Genomic DNA, 24,990 nt, shown 5'->3' with positions numbered 1-24,990 from the left:
ACTTGTGAAGACTTCAGTGTCATCGAAAACTTTGCTAGTTTACCCAGTGATTCTGCACAAGGATTTATTTTGATAGCCATGATAATTTTGCATAACTGTTAAATGTAAGAGGATAAATGAAATAATCCAAATATTATAAAGCTCCATCAGCTTAATTTAGGCAAGAAAATAATGTATTAGGTCTTTTTATTAATAGGAATTTGTTGGTAGAATGAAATCATCAGCAAAACAAAAAGTTATGTTGTAGACTGAGTAATTATAATAACTATTTTGAAATTATTTTGAAATCTTGTCAAAATGTTACTGATGTGTCTTTTAAAAGCACTAAAACTGTGTACCAAATAGCTTAACATATGAAATTCAAACAAGGTATTGAATTGTAATGATGGTGTTAATAATGCTATAGGATATCTCTCTTTAATAATTACTCTATAGCAGAGATGGCTAACGTTTTCTGGACCAAGTGCCCAAAGGGCACGTCTGAACCCCCAAAATGGAATGCTTGCGCAGTCCCCGTGCATGTGCCCTCATGTGGGCTCTGCACATGTGCTTGTCCCTGCTCATGGGTGCATGATTCCCCACATTGTCCTGCATTCCGCTGCATGCATGCATGCCCCCCATGTGCGCCTTGCCCCCCACGCCCTGCCCCCTGCGCATGCGTGACAGAGACCCAAAGACCAGCTGGTCGGTGGGAGACGTGCACACATGCACATCAGAGCTGAGCTGGGGCGATGGCTCGCTTGCCCACAGAGAGGGTTCTGAAGGCATCATGGCTCTATAGAGTTTGGTGTTCTCTGGTTACTTTCTTTGTCAAATCACCTCCTTCCATTCACTATACAGTAGTTTATAGGTTTTATTTTCTTTAGTTCTCCTCGTTGCTTCACATTCATCTTCCCCATCTCTTCATCAACCATAGTTAATTCTGCTTTTCAGATCAGTGTTTTATGTAGTTATCTTATCTGTTAATCAGATTTTCTTCTCCTTCCCTTCTGTGGCTTCTGGTCTTAAATATTCTCAAGTTCTTTAACATTCTTTCTTTCTGAATAGTTTCCTCGGTTCTACCACAAAACCGCGGACGACAAAATCGCGGTCGACAAAATCGCGTATGTGACGTCATAACAGCGCGACGAAAAAGATCGAAAAATGTAAAAATAAAGGGAAAACCTTACCCTAACCCCCCCAAACCTAACCCTAAACCTAACCCTAAACCTAACCCTTAACGTAACGAAAAACCTAACGCTAACCCTTAACCTAACGCTAAACGTAACGCTAACGCTCTAACCCTAACCCTTAACCTAACCCTAACCCTTAACCTAACGCTTATCTTTATGTGAATCGGCTTGCTGTAATTTAATTTTTATTTCAATTTTTCGATCTTTTTCGTCGCGTTGTGATGACGTCACATATGCGATTTTGTCGACCACGCTTTTGTGGAACGCGGTTTTGACGGGTCACGGTTTCCTCTACTCTATTTCTCATGTTCCCTTTTTTACTCTGCTCTAGAGCTCTTTCTTTACCTTCTTCGTCACTGGTGACTGATTTGGCTTAGTCCTTAGATCCTACCTGAAATTTTAGTTTCAGAAACTAACGTTTTCTCTTCTAATTCTAAAAATTAGAAATGAGAATTGTTAGGAAGGAAGGAAGAAAGCTCATAAAAAAGGTGGCATTCTCTGTACTGTAACCCATATGACTCAATAATGTCTTCATCGTATCCTTTGGGAGTCACACATATGGATTATGTATCTGCACATAGCCCATTGAGCCCTGATTATTGGTTGCCTTGCCCCCGCCCCAAGCAGCAGTGAATCATCCTTCAGCTTTATTGATATGTTTTGTTTCTTCAACTATAAAAAAGTATTTAATCTTTTCTCAACTCATTGTGAAAGTGTACGTTAACATCTATAGCTCCATAGAAATAAATCTTCTAGAGCTGTCATAGCTTTATGTGAAGCTAATTATCCAGAAAGCTTGCTTAGCAACAATTTAAAAACAATTGCATTCTTTTATAAAATTACAAAATTAGTGGACCAAAGGAATGCCATCAATATAATTTACCTTCAATAAAGCATTTGATAAAGTAGACAAATGTGGGTTAGACAGCATCACCGCCAAATGGATTCGTAACTGGCTGACCAACCACATGCAATGTGTAGTCCTCAGTGAAACTGCATCTTCATGGAGGGAAGTATGCAGTGGAGTACCCCAAGGCTCTGTTTTAGGCCCAATACTTTTCAATATCTTCATCAATGATTTGGAAGAGGGGATAAATGAGGAACTCATCAAATTTTCAGATGACACCAAACTGGCAGGAATAGCCAATACTCCAGAAGATAGGCTTAAAATACAGAAGGATCTTGACAAACCTGGGCACACTTTAACAAAATGAAATTCAATGGTGAAAAAAGTAAGGTTCTACATTTAGGCAAGAAAAACAAAATGCACAGGTACACTATATGTGGTACCTTGTGCAACTTAGAACTGAGGAGAAATTTCCAGACAGTTAGAACAATTAATCAGTGGAACAACTTGCCTCCAGAAGCTGTGAATGCTTCAACACTGGAAGTTTTTAAGAAGATGTTGGATAACCATTTGTCTGAAATAGTATAGGGCTTCCTGTCTAGGCAGGAGGTTGGACTAAAAGACTTTCAAGGTCCCTTCCAACTAGGTTATACTATTCTAATATGCCAAGTGGTTTTCTACTGCCTTTTCTCAAGAGCAGTTCAACTTTGCCATCTAACCGGCAGCTTGAAGTTCCTTGATAGTCTCCCATTCAAGTTTTGACTAGGCCAATCCTGACCATTTTGTCTCGCTTGACGAAGAGGTATAGAATTAGCTATATTATACCAAGTTTTGTATTCTGTGATGTTATGGAAACAGCAAGGCAATTTTCCAAGTTCATTGGAAACAAAATGTATAATTATACACTTCATTTGAGGTTTGCTAAAGCCATTGAGTCTAATTATTAAAATCCAGTCTCTAAATTTATGTTCTTATCAAGCAGCTTTTTGACTGAAATAGAAACAGTGTAGGCTATGTAAGTCTACAGTCACATTAGCAATATTTAACATGACATTGTAAAATGAAAAGCTGATACCAAGTACGGATCACTACAATATATGTCAATTTTGCAGGCCTGCTACAGGAAATAGGAATAGTAATCTATTAGCTTTCTTTCTGCTTTTCTCATTGCTTTTATTTTGTTTGCCCTAATGGATGCCATATAGGTAAGCAATAGCATTTAGAGTTATATAGCGCTTTATAGTACCCTCTGGGCAGTTTCCAATGTAAGCATTATTTGCCCCATCAGGATTGAACTCCAGGCTGTGGGCAGAGTTTGCCTGCAATACCTTAACCATTGTGCCACCAGGGCTACAGGCAGTCCTCAATGTATGACCACGGTTAAGCCTGAAAACTTGGCAATAAGTCTTTGTGGTTGTAAGTCGAGTCACCATGGGGCTGAACTCAATTTTATGACTCTTTTTATGATGACTGTTAATCAAGTCACCATGGTCGTTAACAGAGGTGGGTTCCTACCAGTTCGCACCTATTCGGTAGAACCGGTTCTTCAAATCTATCGAACCGGTTAGAAGAGGTTCCACCAGTGGACCTGGAAAGCAGGCCACACCTACAGAAGAGGTTCCAAAATTTTTTGAAACCCACCACTGCCACACAAAGAGAGAGACAGACAGACAGACAGACTGACACAGAGAGAGAGAGAAAGAGAAAGGAAGGAAGAAAGAAAGAAAGATAGAAAGAAAGAAAAAGAGTGAGAGATGAAAGAAAAAAAGAAAAAAGGGACAGAGAGACAAAAGGAAGGAAAGAGAAAGAGAGAGAGAGAGAGAGAGAGAGAGAGAGAATGGCCGGCAAGCCACTCCCACCAGGTCACATGGCCGGCAAGCCACTCCCACAAAGGAAACCACACCCAGAGAGTAGGTTCCAAAAATGTTTGAATCCCACCACTGGTCATTAACGAATCACATAATCAAATCCAGGCAACCCAATGGGTGCTTTTTGCAGGAAAACAGGAAAAAATAAGAAAAATGTGATCATGTAACCGCAGACACCGCAAACGGTTATAAATAGAAGCTGGTTGACAAATATCCAAAGTGTGATCCCGCGACAGCAAAGGGTTGTGTGACAGTCACAATTTTGGGTAATAAGTAACTTTTTCCAAAGCTATCGCAATTTTGGAGAGTAATTCAGCTACCAGTCATAAGATGAGAATTACCTGTATTTTATTTAAATTTCATCCTTCAGATGCTAACTTCATTCCCTTACTTTATCTCTGCAGAACAAAATCTCAGAAGAAAAAATTTGAAGAGGAATTAAATGAAAGGATGATTCGAGCAATTGATGGAATAAATGCTCAAAAGTATGTTTGCCCACAAAGTTGTTGTTTGTACCCCCGTTGTTCATATTATGGAAGTAAGCATTGAAGCCCCCTGAGAAATCTGAAGGCAGAATTTTCGGGAGTTGGAGGAGCCTATTTCAAAACAGGAATCTGACTGTTCCCTTTCATCCCAGATTATATGACAGTACAGAATAGAAAAATATAAGCTGTTCTATGACTTAACTGTCTGTTGGACAAGAAATCAATATTTTATTGATCTACTGGAGTTTAGTGACCAACATTTTATTCAAAATAGATGAGAAGAACTGAATATCTATTCTAATAACATTAGCTCTGAAACATGCACATAGTTATATTTACATTCCTCCCCTTTCTTTAGCATGATTCTGGGGTACTTATTGTCACATAGAACTGTGGAGATACAATACAAGATCTTATTTTGACTTATTTTGAAATTTACATGTACAAATTAATTATTGTTTGTAAGTTAAATGCTTCTTATTACAATACACTATCCAGCCCTTGGTGGCAGTCTAAAACTGATACCAACTTTAGAAATCATCTGTACATTACATTTTTAGACTGAAGCCATTTTAGAAACCTGGACAATGTAGATTGGTGAAGATCTATGGTTCCTGTTCACTGGCTCCTCTAAAAGAAAAGAAATAGCTATTGAACTTTAATATTTCTATTACATAAACACATCCAACTGTTTGATTTCCATTATGAACCAAGTTTATTTTTTCTTATCTAAGTCTCCAGAAAAATATTAGCAGCTTATGTATAATGCTGTTATGGTTCTTTTTCTTTTCTAGGCAGTGGCTTAAATCTGAGGATATTCAAAGAATATCATTGCTTTTCTACAATAAAATCTTAGAAAAAGAAGTGAGTTATATTTAAATTATAAATTCTATTTTACATATATTTCCCAAATTCTCTAGTCAATAAGAAAAAAAAGGATGTAGCTTGTAGTTATTCATACCTGAAAATGTGTGACTTTTTTAAAGTTGTGGGAGATTAGATTCTTTTTTAAATAGATACTTTCGCCTTTGATATAGAGGCATGAATTTGGGTTTGCACATGGGAAAAGAATTACAGAAAAAAACAGAACTCAAATAGGAAGAGGTGAAATTTTGGCTCTATTTCCTGGCTATCAGAAAATGTGGATTTCCTGCATACTCTTCAATTTAATATATCTATTATTTAAAAGATTTTTGGGGGGGGGATCCAATTAATCAAAGTAACTGAAGATGAATTGTTTCAATGCTATAGCAGCTTTTAGAGAAGTCCAATTGATCTAGGAAATCAAAGTATTTAGCATCATGTTGATTATTAATTGGTACTGACCTCTTTCAGAAATGAATTGAATGACATCAATGATTGAATGACAGCCACCTATGATATAGTTGTCCTCAGTCCTCATTAACTATTCATCTAAAGTATCTTGGTTTATTCAGGAATAGGAATAATCATCCCAGAGTTTAAATATCAATTTGTGTTACTCATTTTCATGTGTGGGAGGTTAATAGATCCTATGAACCCATTAAACCTGCTTTTTTCCTGTGAAAGGCACAATTGATTGGAAAATTCCTGTACTGCAATCCATGGCGGTATTTTTGCTGCTCTTATGCATTTCAATATGATTGTCTGTAGAAGTTGTTCCATAATTCAAATAGCACGTATTTATGAGAGCTTCATTTCTGTGGAGCATTTTTAAACTTTGTCAATATAGAAAATGTAATTAATAAAGACGCTTTGTAATGCTTGTTGATGCTTTGAAAAAGACATGGTTGGCTCAGGTTCACCATACCGGTTCCACCACAAAATCGCAGAGGACAAAATCGCGCTCGACGAAAGCGCGCATTTGATGTCATCACAGCGCGACGAAAACATCGCGCTGTGATCGAAAAATGTAAAAATAAAGCTAAAACCTTCCCCTAACCCCCCCAAACCTAACCCTAAACCTAACCCTAAACCTAACCCTTAACCTAACCCTAAATCTAACCCTAAACCTAACCGTTAACGTAACGAAAAACCTAACGCTAACCCTTAACCTAACGCTAAACCTAACGCTAACGCTCTAAACCTGACCCTAACCCTTAACCTAACCCTTACCTTTATGTGAATCGGCTTGCTTTAATTTTAATTTTATTTCAATTTTTAATTTTTTTCGTCGCGCTGTGATGACGTCACATGCGCGCTTTCGTCGAGCGCGATTTTGTCCTCCGCGCTTTTGACGGGTCACGCACCATACCAATGTGGCTTGTCATCAACCACAGTGAATTAATTGATAGAGGTCATCAAAGTCATGGAACTTGTTCAGGATTTGTTATGGATGGCTCTTCCCTCCTGGATTTCAGCAGTTAGAATTTTCAATTATGTGGCCTCTGGATATTGAAGTTTAATTTAACTATCATGGTTAAAAAAATGTTGGTCAGCCATCATCTTTTAATTCTTCCAATCTTTTTTGTTTAAAGCCATAAAGTTATCTGGTTAAAAAATACCCCCGTATCAGTAAATATTTTAAAATTCAATAGGTGTTATAACTTACCTGTAGTCATTTTTAACAAAGAAATATTTTGATTTTTTTTTTGTTATCTCTCATTTTCTTTTAGTATAGAGCAACAACTCTTCCTGCATTCAAGTACTATGTAACCTGTGCCTGTCTTATATTCTTCTGCATTTTTCTTGTGCAGATTCTAGTGCTACCAAAGTAAGTGAGTGATGTATACTGTTCTTTGCTTGTATCCGTGGAACCTCTTTTAGACTGAATTGGACCTGTCTATAATCCTATGTCTAGTTAAATGGCTTACTTTATGTCTATTTTGTCGTTTCCACCACCACCTTCCTTTGTTCTTCTTCTTTCTTTTCAGTTTGTCTTTCTTCAAAAGGAAAATGATGCAAGCCATTGTGACCATGACTTGATCACAATTAGATTTGGTGCAAGACTATCAGAGACATCCTGACCATTTACTCCCATGGATTTTTTTTTTTTAACAACCTCAGCAAAGATGTAGCACTTCCCTTTTTCCAATTCTGCTTGGTGGGCATGTGATACTATTAACCTTGTGTCCAGTGGTGGGTTTCAAAAATTGTTCGAACCTACTCTGTGGGTGTGGCCTCCTTTGTGGGAGTGGCTTGCCGCCCATGTGACCGGATGGGAGTGGCTTGCCGCCCATGTGACCGGATATGAAGATGCCAACAACAGTTGTCAGAACCACCTTAAATTTCTTCACACACAGCACTGGCATGCATAAGAATATGATGTAAACTTGTTTTTTAAAAGGCATCTTTGGTTTGTGTTAAAACAACTTCAACACACGCAATGTTCTGATTGCACCACAAACGCAGTAGTCATCCTTACCTTTCACAGAGGCACTGAGTGTTATAAATATGAGCTTGATAGTGTAGAATAATCATATCCAAGGACCAGTGGTGGGTTTCAAAAGATTTTGGAACCTCTTCTGTAGGTGTGGCCTGCTTTCCGGGTCCACTGGTGGAACCTCTTCTAACCGGTTCGGTAGATTTGACTAACCGATTCTAATAGGTACGAACTGGTAGGAACCCACCTCTGCTTGTGTCTCAAAAGTGCTTTTTCAAAAGGCAATTGGACTTGGTTTTTTTTTTTTCTTTTATGATGTTTCACTTCTCATCCAAGAAGCTTCTTCAGCTCTGACCAAATAACGGAGGATGGCAAGATTTATAATCTTGTATATCCCATTTTGTCAGAGCTGAAGAAGCTTTTTGGATGAGACGTGAAAAGTCTTGAAGAAAAATAAAACAAAGTCCAGTTCCCTTTTGAAAAGCACTTTTGGCACAACTATGTCCTGGATGACTGAGAATTTCCATAGACGTTAATCGCATATCTCTTCAGCTGCTGTGCAGCTAAAAGGGCTTGCTGCTAATTCAGTCAGCAGACCAGAGGTGAGTTCCTACCAGTTCGCACCTATTCGGTAGAACCGGTTCATCAAATCTACCGAACCGGTTAGAAGAGGTTCCACCAGTGGACCCGGAAAGCAGGCCATGCCTACAGAAGAGGTTCCAAAAAATTTTGAAACCCACCACTGGCAAGGATCTTGTAACTTGACAGCTTTAAGACTTGCATACTTCAATGCCAGAGTTTCTGAATAGCTACTTGGACCGACCTAAGTACTAATTCATAATTTCATATCCGGTCACATGGGCAGCAAGCCACTCCCATCCGGTCACATGGGTGGCAAACCACTCCCACAAAGGAGGCCACACCCACAGAGTAGGTTCCAACAATTTTTGAATCCCACCACTGCAGCAGACCTAGTCACAATCTATGGGTTTTGCACTTTTGTTTTCAGATATTCATATTGATATAATTAATAAAATAAATATCTTACAAATTCATTCTAAAACCTGCTGAAAGTCCAGTTCCAGCTATCACTCTATAAAAATAATTCTGGAAGTCTTTTTGGTTGAACAGCAAGGTGGTACTGCCAAAAGTCCTACAGACAAGCGAGCAAGCGAGGAAACCAAATGTTTTAAATACTGGTGCTACAGTTTTACACACTTTTCATTGTTCTTGTTATTCTTTGGAGTTCAAGTTTCTTGCAAATACTTCTAGCCTCCCAAGTTAATTACTGGCAGCAAGGCAAGGAAAGATAAACATTAGTTTGACTCAAGGTTGAGCGCTGATGTGAAAACATGACCAGGTTGTAATTTCTCAATATTAGACAGAATTAGTTCGGTGATGCCTTCTACTGAGGTGGCGCAGTGGTTAAATGCAGCACTGCAGGCTACTTCATCTGACTGCAGTTCTGCAGTTCGGCTGTTCAAATCTCACCGGCTCAGGGTTGACTCAGCCTTCCATCCTTCCGAGGTGGGTAAAATGAGGACCCGGATTGTTGTTGGGGGCAATATGCTGACTCTGTAAACCGCTTAGAGAGGGCTGAAAGCCCTATGAAGCGGTATATAAGTCTAATTGCTATTGGTATAATTGCTACTGTATTCACCTATACGGCATCTTTCCCCAATTTACTTTTTCAGTATCTTAATGCTCACAATTCTTTCTTTTTGCTAATTGCTAGCTGCGACTTTATGAGAGAGAATGTCCCCAAAGTCTCATAAAGGAATGGATTCACTGCATTGTCAAACTTATATTCACTGCAGCAGTTCAGAAGATTTTGAAATATTTCATTTATTGTATATGTTTCCTGATTCTCAACAACTCTAGGTGGCTCATCACTAAAATACATATGGACATCGATGGCCTGTCAGGAAAATTGAATGATGGTGAAATATTCTAGGAATTTTTTTCATGAACTCTTTTCTGCTGCCAATTACCTCCCAAAGACCCATTAGATCACACAGGGTTGGCCTCCTCCGGGTTCCGTCTACCAGCCAATGCCATCTGGCTACCACCCGGGGGAGGGCCTTCTCTGTGGCAGCTCCGGCCCTTTGGAACGAACTCCCCGCAGAGATTCGGACCCTCACCTCTCTCCAGGCCTTCTGAAAAGCCGTTAAAACCTGGCTGTGTCGGCAGGCCTGGGGTTGATGAGTTCCCTTCCCTCTTGATCTGTGTGGCTGTTGGCTATTTTAAATGCTTGTATTGTACTTTTGTGTTTCCCTTTCCCCCTCGGGTTGTTCGCCGCCCTGAGTCCCGCAGGGAATAGGGCGGCATATAAGTAAAACAAACCTCAAACCTTATCATATGAAAATTGTTGAACCTTTTGATGATTATTCGTTGACTTTAACAAGGTCTTATATACAGTGATAGTTGATTCTGACTCTATTGGGCGGCGGATCATCCCATTGTATCTTTTCCCTATTTTATAACTAACTAGCTTTATTTCTAGGTGAAAGCAAAAAAATCATTTAAAACATGAAACTGAACAATCGTTTCATAATTCAATGTATTACTTCCTACCTAGGAAACTTTCAGGGTATTGAGCTAAAGGTTGAAGCAGGATATTCAGCACATTGAATTTTGAAAAATCAACACTTAGTGCTCTGATTGACTGAAAGCAAATGACACTCCACAAGCTCTTTCTCTCTTTCACTTCCTCTCTCATTTTTATGCCACACATTTATATGAGAGCTTTCTTTTTGTTTCACCTAATAGAACAGAGAGCTACTGCAAATGTTTATATTAGAAAAAATGTTTTAACAATGAAATTCTTATGTGTTCCAAACCTCCGCTCTAATTGAAATCTTTTATGTTTCATGAATGTACTTTCAGAATGGAAAAGTACAGACTCAGAAATTATCAAACTTAATCTAATGCTCTTAAAGATGAAAATTAGCTCTCTCTGATTTTCCTAAAAGAATGTATCCCCAAATTTCTTTTTCATGCACATGCAATATAATTAAAGACAAAAATAAGCATTTAATACTGGATTTCTGAAATGAACAATTGACCACTGTTCTGACCCCCCCCCCCTCGTCCTACACCAAAGCACGCCGAGACAAAGATACTTTAAGGATTTATTAACACACAGACTAGCCCTTGGCAGCAATCCAGCACAGACCAGACCTTGGCAGCAATCCAGCACAGTCCAGACGTTGGCAGCAATCCAGCACAGACTAACCTTGGCAGCAATCCAGCCTGCCAAGCTAGCCACGAGAGTTCTCCAGCTCTAGTAAATACGTTGACTCCTGCAACAAGCGTGTGCATAATCATTCCTTTTATAGTCTTGAGAGGAGCCTAATTACCACCAGCTGAGTGCATTTATCTCCTGTAACTGCGTAACTGTTCCTTACGCCTATTAGCTCTCTGTTGCCGGGCATCCAGGACCAACTCCCTTGTCTCCTCCCCACTGCTCCAATGCATGACATCAGGATCACACTCCCTTGTCTCCTCCCCACTGCTCCAAGGCTCAGCCTCTCTGCATCCTGCTTGGAGTCGGAACCCTGTCCAGGGTCCTCCACATCCTCCAAAGCCGACTCATAGGGCCCCTCGCTGTCGGAGTCTGATGGCAGCTCCAACGGCTCCTGCTGGGCCACAACAGACCACTATGGAATGGAACATCAATAGAATTGTTATGTAAATCCAACAAGATCAGTAATTTTATCCCACCTCTTTTGGGGAGGGAGGGTGTCTTCTCAAGACAGTGAACATATCTAAAACTCCTGCCTCTGGTTTTCCCCATGACAGCACCAAATCTGGTGGGCAAGTCTGAGGGAGAGTGGCTGACCCAAAGTCACCCAGCTAGTTTTCATGCCTAAGGGAAGGCTAGAATCCATTCGCCTTCAGCCTAACATCTTTACCATTACATCAAATTGACTCTCTCGCTACACCAAACTATATTTCATGACTTAAAATAAAATAAAATAATAATAAAATAAACTGCCGGTGCTTCCCTATAAAACCCTTATGTTGATAGATTTTTGTGAGGGAAAAATGGTGTACTATGTATACCATCTTGAGCTTCTGAGTGGGAGGAGAGATATAAATTAATAAATAACTAGAGTTGATGAAAAAATATCCCTGAGAAAAAACAATGTTTTTATGTATCTATTGATAACTGTTGCTACAGTTAAAAGAGATATATGTATAAGCTTTTGTGGTAGAAACATCTAGTCAGGACATATATATTTATGAAATATATGCCTACAAATTGCTGTAATTTTTTTTACTGTTTACCTGTATCAGTGGTGGGTTTCAAAAATTGTTCGAACCTACTCTGTGGGCGTGGCCTCCTTTGTGGGAGCGGCTTGCCTCCCATGTGACCGGATGGGAGTGGCTTGCCGCCCATGTGACCGGATATGAAGATGCTGACAACACTTGTCAGAATCACCTTAAATTACCTCACACACAGCACTGGCATGCATAAGAATATGATGTAAACTTGTTTTTTAAAAGGCATCTTTGGTTTGCGTTAAAACAACTTCAACACACGCAATGTTCTGATTGCACCACCAACGCAGTAGTCATCCTTACCTTCCACAGAGGCACTGAGTTTTATAAATATGAGCATGATAGTGTAGAATAATCATATCCAAGGACCAGTGGTGGGTTTCAAAAAAGTTTGGAACCTCTTCTGTAGGTGTGGCCTGCTTTCCGGGTCCACTGGTGGAACCTCTTCTAACCGGTTTGGTAGATTTGACGAACTGGTTCTACCAAATAGGTCCGAACTGGTAGGAACCCACCTCTGACCTGTATGGAACATCACAGTGTGGTGTAGGGATTAAGATGTTGGACAAGGAGCAGGGAGGCCCAGGTCATTCAGCAATAGAAGCCACTGAAATATATTTAATTATACTGATGATACTCAATATCATAAGATTGCCATTTCATACAAAACTAGGGAGCATTATGAATGTCTCTGCAAGCTCCTGAGTAAAAGGCAGGATATGATAACTAATTAATACACAGTAGAAACAAACCTTTGCCTCTTTGAGTACAATTATGCTGGGACACTGATAGTATTTATCAGATCCAATTAGAACAAGATGCTCATTATTTGTTTAAATAGGAGTTTATATTCATTTCAGAGTGATTGTTTTATGCCTGAAATATAATTCCTGGGGGCACAGCCCTAGCTCTAAAAACTCCCATTTGTTCCTACAATAACCAAATCTTTCCTGATGTAAAATGTTTTTTTCTATTAGTCTAGAAGAAGGAAGGCAATATAGGTGTTTTGCTTAGAATTTATTCCTAATGCGTTCTGAAATATTGGTACTTTGCTGCTACACTAAATTTTGACAATGTTTTTTTACTCCCTGGTAACGATCCCTTACTAAGATTAAAAATTCTTCCTTAAATAGTAATTGACATTTTAATCATATTTCTACAATTCCCCCATGCAAATGATAATAACAAGAAATTAAAATATGTATATCCAGCTCTCCCTCTAATTCTCTGAGTCTCTTAATTCTCTTAGGACTTGATCTGCACCAAATATGACAGTGACAGCCATGTTCCCAAGATATGGAGGGAAACTAATTTGAATATTGAAAGAATCCTGCATGTAGGAGGGTGTGGTACACTCCTTGATGTTGCCTCCTGTCTTTTTTTTAAAACAATTTTTATTTATTTTTGAACAAAGACAAATAAAAATAAAAAAACTACCTTCCATTACAAATTGTAGAAAGTGTGGCAGTTGGTTACAGTATTTCCATGCATCTCTTCCATAGTCATCACCTGATTTTCATATCAAATAGCATATTTTAAATTCATATATGTATTCATGTATGTCACGATTATTATATCTCAACCTTAATTTGACTGTAATTGTTTTTACATCTTTTTATATATAATATTCAAAATCTAGAATAGGATTATATGATAACATTCGATTAAATCATCCTAAAACCATCCAATCACAATACATCTTTATAACATATTCTAGATAAAGCTTTTAACTCTCCTCTCATATTCTCTATGTGTTGTTTATGTAAAATTTTATATTATCAAACTAACATATCTATATGTATTGTTATCATTATTAATCATTATTTAACTATAGGTATTGTCACTTCATTTTATACATACTACTAATAAACTAAATTTAGCTTAATTGTTATTGTACATTTTCACTGCATCAACCTGTATCTTTCCAGTAATAGTGCAGTCTTATATCTCTTGCCATTTGTAGCATTATTATTCTAGTTACTTTCTTAATAAATCTTGTACGAACTTCTCTTCACAACATGTTCCTTTCGTATCTCATAAAAGCTCGAAACCCAGCATCTGCTCTTTCCATCTGCTTATCTTTGGTTATCACTGGTGCTTCTGTCAAGATTTCTCTCCTTATCTCCGTCAATTTTTCTCTCTTTTCTTCTTCTGTGCTTTGAAGTCTGAGGTAGAGTTCCAATCCATCTATCTCCCCTTTCCATATTCTATTCTTGCCATTACCAACCACACTCACTTTTTTGTCAGTATCCACAGATTTCTTACCTCTTTGCTCATTTTTTTCTTCCATTTTTTGAACTCTGTCCTCCACATTCTTCATTTGATAAACATCCTCAGTTTTTCCATCAAATGTTTCTGTTTTGTATTCCGTATTCTTCAATCTCTTTTCAATTCTCTCTGTCACAACTAATAGATTTTGAATTTCAAACATAATCATTTGCAATGTTACAGGTTTTTTCCCTGCTATACCATTGTTTCAATTTTGCAGGCACTGCCACTATAGGATTCAAGGCTATTTTAATAAACTTCAAACAGGTTCATTTATTATCTTTCAAGTCAAAATGTTTTCTTCCCTCCAATAGCTAGTGATGGAACTCCCAAAAAGCACCTGTATAAACAATTTGTGCTCTTCTTACTATCACTCTCAGTAAACAAACTGAAAACCTTGAATCTCAAGTGATCAAAGAGAAGAAGAAAAAATGTATCTAGCCTCCAGACGCTAAGTGGCAGTGTAACTGCTTTTCCTCCTGTTGTTACAACCCTCTTTATAATCCTTCTTATTATCTTCTTTATATTCCAAGCTTAAGAAAGAAAAAAACCCTTAAATGGAGATCAAAAACAATCCAATCAATTCAATCAAGCATTATAAAAAAAGAAGGAACATTTTAATCCATAGCTGTAAGCGAAAGTGAAAAAATAAGAAAAAAATAATCCATTCAGTTTAAAAAATAGGGAGCCTTTGCAAAAATTCCATCCATAAAAAAAATTAGAAACAGGATAACATACTAATTTTAATGTAGATTAATTTTGCCGCTTACAGTCTTCTATCTTCAATTTTAATTTAACTCTCACCAATTTGACACACTTTCTCTTTTCGCTTTCTTCCCGTTCCGGAGCTATCCCAACTTCAGCAGCTTCATTATCTGCGTTTCTGTTGCCGGAAAAAAAGGCAATTCCTGGATCTTTCAGGGACTTTGTGGTGTCCCTGAGATCAGCAGGAGGTGCCCTTCTCAATCACCATCTCTGTGGGATGGTTTAGGTCTGAATGGACCGTCCAGTGGCAGAAATATCGACTGTGATCTTGGAGCACCAAGATCGCACGTCGAGCCGTTGCGACGTCAGCCCCTTTTTTTCTGCCTCCCATAGTCTTAAACCAAACTTTAAACTCTTTTTTCTCTGGTGAATCAGGTCACTATCTCGGGAGAAAAAAGTCTGGTATGTTTTAAGATGTCAAGGCAATGATATTTTTAAAATCTCATCAGCATATGCCTCTTTGGAAGTTCAAATGAGTCCCTGTTTCCTTATAGTCACTTTAGTTGAGAGATGTGGTCAACGTAAAGAAAACAACCATCATTTGTGTTATGTTTACATGGAATTGGTTTCTGTTTTTAAAAAGCCCCTTTTTTCTTGTTTTTCAGAAAATCTATACTTGGAATCTCCTTTGGAACTGCCTTTCTGGTACTCTCCTTCATTCTTTTCATCTGTTTTGCAGGACAACTTTTGGTAAGTGTTCAATGCATACTGACTGCATAAGGCAAAATCTGTCAGCATAAATAATTGGGCCCAAACACTTTATTACCTCTTCAAGACTGCTTTCTCTGACCAAACAGCAAATTATCTCTCTCAGGTACTTAATTAAGAAAGGAGATATTAGATGACTTACTTTCTTGCTGTTAATTTATTTACATTTTATTTAGTTTTCTGAAATGCATTTCGTTATACAGAGATATTGCCACACAACAATGAAAATGAAAGAAATACAAATTGTAACTTGCTTTAATTTATTTCATGACATGTTATATCCTAAACAGTTCTGTTATTTTAATGTTGGTACCATATTAAGCACTCCAAGTTTTATTTGCTTTCTATCAGGGACGTGCAGTCAGGGGAGGCAGAGCCTCACCACTGTCATCGTGAAAAGAAAAAAAAATGTAAAAGGAAAAAGGCTGAGCTAGTTGCTGCCAGAGTCACCGTGGATGAAGCTGCTTAGTGTTTAACTGTTTAAAAAAAGTGCCCTCTACAGGAGGAGACGGGAGAACGAGGTGCCTCATCTAGTCTGACTTGATGATCACTCGAGCAGAGCTAAGCAAGGGTTAAAAGCCAAAAAATTCCTGACGTAATGAGGCACGTTGTTCTCCTGCCTTCTGTAGAGGGCGTTTTTTTAGATGCTTTTTTAAACAGTTAAGCAGAGTCATCTACTCAGTGACTCTGGCAGCAACTAACTCAGCCTGACCTCAGCTCTTGCCTTTTTCCTTTTACATTTTTTTTTTTCTTTTCATGATGGCAGGCAAGAGCAGAGTTGAAATCCTCTCTGAAACAGCTGGAAAAGATACGTGTACATGTGGGTCGGAGGGAGGGGGAGGAATTCAAACTTCATCCTCCTAGTGCAACTTTGTGTGTGTGTGTGTTTGAGAGAGGGGAGAGGGAGCATATTGAGATAGTTCTTTCATTTATGCACTATGTAATGCTCTAATACTATGCCTTTGGATCTTCTGAAATTTTAATTATCCAATCATAAGCAAAAACAATGTTTTCAGTAGAATAAATTTCCACTTCTACTTACACCTGCCAGCCAAAATTGCTGCTAGTGATATTGCTAACATGGGCTGAGGAGGAAAACCTAAATTTTCTGAATCCTGGTGCAACTCTGTGTGTGTGTGTGTGTGTGTGTGTGTGTGTGTGTGTGTGTGTGTGTGTTTGAGAGAGGGGGGAGAAAGGGAGGAAGGAGGGGACAGGAGAAGAAAAAGAAAGAAGGAAACTTATTTAGCAAATAAGTTTAGAAAAACAAATGCTGTCGCTTTAAATCGGAACTGAGCATGCCTCGCTGTGGAATTCTGGGAGTTGAAGTCCACAAGTCTAAAAAAAATGCTGCCTCACCAGCCATAAACCTCACCGCACATCACTGCTTTCTATTGTGTAAGAAGTGTAAAGAATATAAATGTGATTTAACTTTTTGAAAAACAATGCCAATTTTAAATCAATGCCATGTGATGAAAACAAGCTGATAACAATTATTATGGCTAAGAGGGCTGTACTTCAAGCAGCAGCATATTTTCCTGTAGGCTTCTGGGGAAAAGCACAGTTTTGTTTAGGTGTTGTAAACGGATAAATATTACATTGCTATTTGCATATTCTCAAAAGCCCCTTTTGGAGATCAAATCTGAAGTTCTATACAGCCCGAAATGATAGACCATTATGCTTCCATGTGATGTTACAGATTGCTTTGAAACTGAATGAGACTTGCTTTTAAGCCTCCAGATTAAGATACTTAGCTCTATGCAACATGGCTCACAATGTTTTATTTTTCAACAACAACAACAAAACAACATCCTTGATACTAAGAATTAGTTTTAACTATTGTTGGGTTAACATAAGAAGTTGTGTCTTCTCTCTTATAAAAACTAAATAAATATTCATGTACCTGTAATGTGAAGTTAACTTGCAGAAAATTCTTTAAGCAGATTCCATCTTAAAATGTTGCTTACTGTTTTCCACAAAAAAGTCAAAGGGTTAAAACAGCCACAGATATCGCCACTTGGCACAAGTGTCACAGAGATTCTTGGCAATGAGGCTTGGCTTATATTCTCCACCACCACTCTGTAATGTATCTCAAGATTTTTGGGGACAAATGAAAATATTTGCCAGGACATATAGCTTGTTTAGGTACAATGATTTCTGAAATTTTTAGAGAAGAAAAACAGATGTGCTTTCTTGCAATAGTATCCAATGGCATTCTATGCAACCATTTTTAAAAGTTTATGCATCAATTAATGGCTGGAAAATGAAAACTGACATACCGGAATACAATAATGCGATGCGATGCAATGCAATGCAATATAATATAATACAATAGCAGAGTTGGAAGGGACTTTGGAGGTCTTCTAGTCCAACCCCCTGCCTAGGCAGGAAACCCTATACCATTTCAGACAAATGGCTATCCAACATCTTCTTAAAGACTTCCAGTGTTGTGGCATTCACAACTTCTGGAGGCAAGCTGTTCCACTGATTAATTGTTCTAACTGTCAGGAAGTTTCTCCTTAGTTCTAAGTTGCTTCTCTCCTTAATTAGTTTCCACCCATTGCTTCTTGTTCTACCCTCAGGTGCCTTGGAAAATAGTTTGACTCCCTCTTCTTTGTGGCAACCTTGAGATATTGGAACACTGCTATCATGCCTCCCCTAGTCCTTCTTTTCATTAAATTAGATCTACCTAGTTCCTGCAACCGTTCTTCATATGTTTTAGTCTCCAGTCCCCTAATCATCTTTGTTGCTCTTCTCTGCACTTTCTAGAGTCTCCACATCTTTTCTACATTGTGGTGACCAAAACTGAATGCAGTATTCCAAGTGTGGCCTTACCGAGGCATTATAAAGTGGTATCAACACTTCACGTCAATCAAATACAATTGTTTGGCTTTCTTATCTGTAGCTTCTGTTAGTCCTTACTGCATCTCCAAATTGAGCAAAAAGCAAAAATGAGACACATGACAGGAAGCAAGGCATTGGGAAGGAAAGACAAACCAAAACACAATGAAAATACAATAGTAATAGAAGAACATTTCTAAGCTATATTAGGCAAAATAATTGTAGAACAAGATTAGTTTGGAATAGAGATATAGTATTGGATGATTCTCTAGGAAAAAGTTTTTGTTTGTGTCTGATTTCTACCTTTTTCTGACCATACTGTTCTCTTTTTGCTCTGCCAGCATCTTATTATAAATAGGAAAAGAATTTTTTAGAAATTGTTACATGTACACAAAAGGGTCATATTGAATTCAAGATAGTTGAGTATCATTGAGAGCATCCTGGCTTCCCGAACAACACAACCCCTCTGTATAAATTACAACAATTGGAATCAATGGGAGATATTTTTCTTTTATGGGAAATTAAAATCTCTCTTAGTTGTCTGACTTAACTACATTTTGGCAACTAACTACAGTTAAAAGTTTTGAACACTAGAGATAATTTACTATGCTTTAAGGGTTATTTTCCCTTAGAAACTAAATATTATATATATATATATATATATATATATATATATATATATATATATATATATATATATATATATATATATATATATATATATATATATATATATATATATATATATATTGCTGTTTATCAACCATAGTAAGACTTTTAAAACTTACATCTTGGAATGACATCAACACAACTGTTTCCTATTAATATTGCTGTCTTCCTAGCTGGACAATTTCCAAAGTAATTTTTTTGGTTGAAATGACATAATAATGTCATTAATGTCACATCAACTATGCCTTATATGGTCTTTTATGCCTTATATGGTCTTTGGCAAAGAAAGATAAAATCTTCAGTAGACTGAACTTGACACGGTGATTTCATGAGGCATGTCTTGCTCTTGTGACAGTATGCAAGTAGCTTGCCATTGCCTTCTTCCATGCCTGTATTATGCTTATGACTGATGAAAATGGATTGGATAAGACAGTCATAGTATGTTAGGTGTTAGTGATTTCAACATAAGGTAAACAGAATTGCTTTTTGTAGCTGAAAGGTATTTCTTTAGTGTGACCCATCAAAACCACGCTCGACTAAACCGCGCCCGATTAAACTGCGTTGCTGATGTCATCAACAGGGCGACAACAGCCAGCGCAGAGAAAGAAGGGCGCTTTAAATAGCACTTTGAAAGCAAGCCAATTCAACTTAAGGTAAGGGTTAGGTTTAGGGTTAGGTTTAGGGTTAGGTTAAGGGTTAGGTTTAGGGTTAGGTTAAGGGTTAGGATTAGGTTTAAGGTTAGGTTAAGGTTTAGGGTTAGGGTTAGGGTTAAGTTAAGGGTTAGGTTTAGGGTTAGGTTTAGGATTAGGTTTAGGGGGGTTAGGTTTAGGTTTAGGGGTTAATTTTAGGTTTAGGGTTTACAGCGTGCTTCTGTCTCCGCGCTCTTGTCGCCCTGTTGACGTCAGCGACGTGGTTTAGTCGGGCGCGGTTTTGTGGTGGAACCTTTCTTTAGATTCGTAATTTTACTTATTTGTAAATAAGCCCAAGTGTGATTACTAGTCAAATATTTTGAATTGAACTTTTTACCATTAAAAGCTAAACTAAAATCAAATGGATTTAGCATAATATTAATAGAAGCCAGCAATATAAAAATGATTTATGTCAAAGATAGAAAAAAAAGTATTAGGTATCATTCCATCCTAAACTGCTAGGCAACCCCAGAATGTATCAATAGCATAGTTTAAGATTAGGTAACAACCTAGTATTCATTGTTCTCATGATCCTTCTGAAGTCCTCCTTCCAAAATGTAGTGACTCAAAACCAGGCTATTTTGGTAGAAGATACAATGAGGATATACCCAATTGGCTTGCCTAAATCCTTGCTTGCTGTCAAAAGATTTAAGTACTATTATCCCCAAATAAGACTGTTTTATTTCTCAAAAGTACAGATCAGAGATGGGAGAAGAGCATTGTTATGGATCTTCCTGAATACTTGCTTGCCCTTATAAACCATGACTATATGAATAAGGAAATAATTGCTGGTATTATCCCAGATCCCCCTTCCCTCACTGGTTAAGCTGAAGAAACTACCATGATTTACCAAAAAGTGTATTGTGGTTTTGTGTACTTGCGTTCTGAGTTGCTTATGGGATGTGATGGACTGATTGGCCAGGACGTGCCTGCCTCTCGGTGGGAGAAACCCTGCACTCCCATTGGTTCCCCGTCTGATAGCTCCCTGTATAAATAGCTGTCAGACGGGGGTTTTGTTGCCTGTTGCTTGTCTTAAGTTCTGTTCGAATAAACCGTTCTAGTTGCTGTTAACCTCAGTCATTTACCTCAGAATGCAAAAAGCGTATTCTAAGAAGGGAGGTGATACAAGAGACAGCAGAGTCCCAAGCTGGGTCATGTGAAGTAGAAGAGATTTAGGTTAACCATTCCATAGAACTTTGCATAACATATCCGTTAGGTTAAAGCTAATATAAGTTTAGTCTGGCAAGATTCTGTCTGTATAGTGTAAACAATAAAGAACTGGCTGGACTTTGGTACGGTGTACTTGGCTAAGTATGACAGTGGCCCAGTCAAGTGCCAGCCCTAGAAGAGCTTTCTACTATCAGTGTTCCCAGGAAAGTCCTCTGCAGTATGTTAGGGAGTTGGGAATGGAGATCAAGATCCACTTTCATCTTCATTTTAAAAGGAGGGACTTCCAATTAAGTGTAGGCTATAGTCAGAGGGATCTCAGCTTTTTCTCTGGAGTTTTATCTTGATAACTGTTTAATTAGTACTGGAATACAAAACAGTGATTATCTTCTGTTTTGCTGTCAAAGTGGGGTTGTTTGTAAACCACTGGGTTGGAACTCAAAAAAGTTCTGCCCTATTTTCTCTCCAAGGCAACAGCTTTAGCAATTGAGGAGTACGTCTGTTTTCATAAAGAGTTTTGGGTGTATTGAAAAGACATTAAAGCTATAGTTAATTCAGAATAGAGTTAAGTACCAGAATAGAATATGTCAGCTGGAAGAGCATGGAAGTCTGTTGAGACATCCATAACTGATTTAATGATGTATAATAAAACCATTTAGAACAAAATTGTAGAATTTCAGTGTCATCAGTCGGATTTACATGTAATGGGATTTCGAGAGCAAGAGGAGAAAGATAAAGCTGTCATTTTTGTGGAAGCCCTAATATCTCGAGTATTATTTCTACAAGAAGAATTTTATCAGCTTGAAATTAATAGAGCTCATCATGGTTCAGCCTCTTCATTTTGTTCCTCTGATAAGCATTGGGTATTTATTGTTAAGTTTATTGTATTTGCTGGGAGGGATAGAATATTCAAAAAGCCAGATCTGGTGTCATTGAATTTCAAAGGACAAAGTTTCATGGTATGTTATTCTTAGAAAACAAAAATGTGTTTGACATTGTGTGGGAGAAAGTTTCAACGCTATATTACATATGTAGCAAACCTTATTCAATTTCTGGACAGAAGCCAAAGATCTGTTCAAAAAAATCTTGCAGAAGAAAAATGTCTTACTATTTTCAGTTCTTCCTATAGTTGCACTGGCGAAATAAAACTTCTACAAGTTTTGTTATTGTGTCCAATAATAATTCCAAACAATGTTTCAGAAAAACAAATAATTTGGAATTAGCTAGTTAGGTTAAAAAAAACAACTGAACTCTGAGAGAGCACCTAGAACTCCATAGTGTCTGCAAAAAACGTGAACCGACAAAAGGGCGAACGACAAAAACGCACCCGACTAAACCGCGTCGCTGACGTCATCAATGCGGCAACAACAGCCAGCGCGGAGAAAGAAGGGCGCTTTAAATAGCACGTCGAAAGAAAGCCGATTTAACTTAAGGTAAGGGTTAGCTTTAGGGTTAGCTTTAGGATTAGGTTTAGGGTTAGGTTAAGGGTTAGGTTTAGGGTTAGGTTAAGGGTTAGGGTTAGGGTTAGGTTAAGGGTTAGGTTTAGGGTTAAGGTTAGGTTAAGGGTTAGGGTTAGGTTTAGGATTAGGTTAAGGGTTCGGTTTATGGTTAGGTTTAGGATTAGGTTTAGGGTTAGGTTTAGGGTTAGGTTTAGGGTTAAGGGTTAAGTTTAGGTTTAGGGTTTACAGCGTGCTTCTTTCTCCGTGCGGTTGTCGCCCTGTTGATGACGTCAGCGACGCGGTTTAGTCGGGCGCGGTTTTGTCGTTCGCCCTTTTGTCGGTGAACCTGCAAAAAGACCACTAGCAACATTGTGTGAAATTTCTGTGGCCAATAGTGAGAAACAGCAACATATAATATTGGATGATATCTAAAAAATGAAATACAGTTGTGAAAAAAGTAAGGTTCCACATTTAAGCAAGAAAAAACAAATGAACAGGTATAGTATAGGTGGTACCTGGCTCAATAGTAGTAACTGTGAGAATGATCTGGGAGAGTCCTAGTGGACAATCACTTAAATATGAGCTAGCAGTGTGCAGCAGCTGCCAAAAAAGCCAACACAGTCCTAGGCTACATTAACAGAGGGATAGAATCAAGATCACACGAAGTTTATACCAGCTTATAATGCCTTGGTAAGGCCAACACTTTTTTGATTTGTGGCTATAGCAATTATGATAACTTCCTCAGGAATGCATCATAATTCATCATTATCATCACCCATAATGTTGAATTCTGGAGTATTGGTAGGAATAGCCACAAAAAAGCTTGCAAAGGACATTAAATATAGGCATTTCAAAGGGGCAAGATTTAAAATACCTGATGAGTGACTCCCTTCAAGCCTTAATATAACAAAATGAATATTCAAGATATGTACATGATGACATTATCCCAAATATTTTGTGCTAGTGTGAGACATTATGAAGTTATTGTATAGGTGTCATGTTGTTCACTTCTCATTTTGTTAATACATCCCAATACTGTGATCTATTTTTTATTTTACTGTAAATACTGTACTATTTTTAAAAAATCTTACATGTCATTTCAAACAAATGAATTGGATATTACAAAACTTTGTCTGCAGAGGTATCCTGTTTATCTGCAAATAAATTTCAATACTTCACTTAATGCTGTGAGAAATATATGGAAATCTTTGAGTTTCAGATATAACTTTACACATGAATATCTTACATTAAGAGATAATTTTCTTTTAAAATAGTGGATTAATTTTGTTTTGAAGTAGACGGGATCCATCATATTTTACTTTAGGACAATTTAGAGGATCATTCTTCATTTAAATTGGTGGGAGGTTCCAATGAAGATTTTTTTAAAAAAACTAAACACTTTTAACAGGAATTATTTTGAATATGAAGTCAGTTTCCAAGACTTTTCTCACTCTTTCTCCTCAAACATTTAATGTTTGTTTGTTTTTCAATTACCGGTAGTTATAATATAGAACTACACTATAGATATATAGAAGATTGAACTATTTTCATTTATTCTTTGTTTACATAACATTGAATAATATTTTACCATATTTTATTACATTTATTTTGCTATTATGCATCACAGTATATATTTTCATTAATACCTAATATTAAACCTAATGTGATTGTTTGCATGTTTATTTATATAGGGGTTTTAGACTCCTAATTTATACTTTTAATATTTCAGTTAATTTGCCTGTAATATGTATGGGAAGATTCATAATTTTATAGTTTAAAAATGTTGTTTTATGTGGATTTTGAATCAAATAAACTAACAGAAGAGTTGGGACAGGACTTTTATACCAAAGGAATTTTGTAATCACTGTTATTGCTGAAAGTAAGTAAGTAAATCTTTATTACGGTCAAAGACCAGGTTATTGCTGAAATAATCCAGAAAAACCAGATAATTAATATAAAATTAAGCCATTAACCAACAGTATTAATTAGAGTACTAAAATGAAATGTATAATGTAATACAACATAAGAGTACCAAAGACTGAAAAGCAGTGCTATAACTTTATTGGTAACATATTGAATATTCTAGAAATCAAACCTAGCATAACTACTTGGTAAATATGCATGAATGTGTAAAATGTATGTATGCATGGCTCAGATAGCTTTTAGCTCAGATGATGAACAATAACATTTGTAAATTTGCATATCTTTGTGTGTTTCTAAATTTGGAGATCAAAATAAACAGACAATGCTCTTTCTTTATTACTCAATATGGCAATATAGCTTCAGTGGTGAATGTTTTTTTAACTATTAGGCCAAATATTTGAATTAGTAGTGAATAGATTTGCCTATTTTGTATGTGTTCGTAACCTGCTGCCTGCCAGCCTCTCAAGATTGCTTCCTTTCATTTGTTTATAACTTTTTAATAAGTGACTTGATCTTTCTGCATTTTCTGCTAAGGGCTATGTCAAATAATTTTTTTAGATTCAAGAAAAT

The 24,990-nt window shown here is 37.3% G+C and overlaps 1 protein-coding gene and 1 long non-coding RNA gene across 3 annotated transcripts in view; one reads left to right on the top strand and one right to left on the bottom strand.

Moving 5' to 3' along the window:
- The window catches only part of ADCY2 (adenylate cyclase 2), a 168,069-nt gene that overhangs the window by 99,501 nt on the left and 43,578 nt on the right, over positions 1 to 24,990 (top strand). For both annotated transcript variants that reach the window (XM_087721923.1, XM_087721922.1), the window contains exons 12-15: positions 4,292 to 4,372; positions 5,167 to 5,236; positions 6,967 to 7,064; positions 15,593 to 15,677. In XM_087721923.1, the coding sequence (XP_087578049.1) occupies positions 4,292 to 4,372; positions 5,167 to 5,236; positions 6,967 to 7,064; positions 15,593 to 15,677 (334 nt within the window). The remainder of the gene's footprint in view (positions 1 to 4,291; positions 4,373 to 5,166; positions 5,237 to 6,966; positions 7,065 to 15,592; positions 15,678 to 24,990) is intronic.
- LOC148044493 (uncharacterized) overlaps positions 1 to 24,990 on the bottom strand; it is a 1,189,713-nt gene that overhangs the window by 1,122,867 nt on the left and 41,856 nt on the right. The window lies entirely within an intron of this gene.

The sequence above is a fragment of the Thamnophis sirtalis genome, unplaced genomic scaffold (genome assembly GCF_051295495.1).
Source record: "Thamnophis sirtalis isolate CommonGarterSnake01/CBP01778 unplaced genomic scaffold, rThaSir2_p1.2 scaffold_8, whole genome shotgun sequence".
NCBI lineage: Eukaryota > Metazoa > Chordata > Lepidosauria > Squamata > Natricidae > Thamnophis > Thamnophis sirtalis.
Note: the sequence above shows the minus strand (reverse complement) of the source record. Positions and strands in the feature narration are given on the sequence as shown.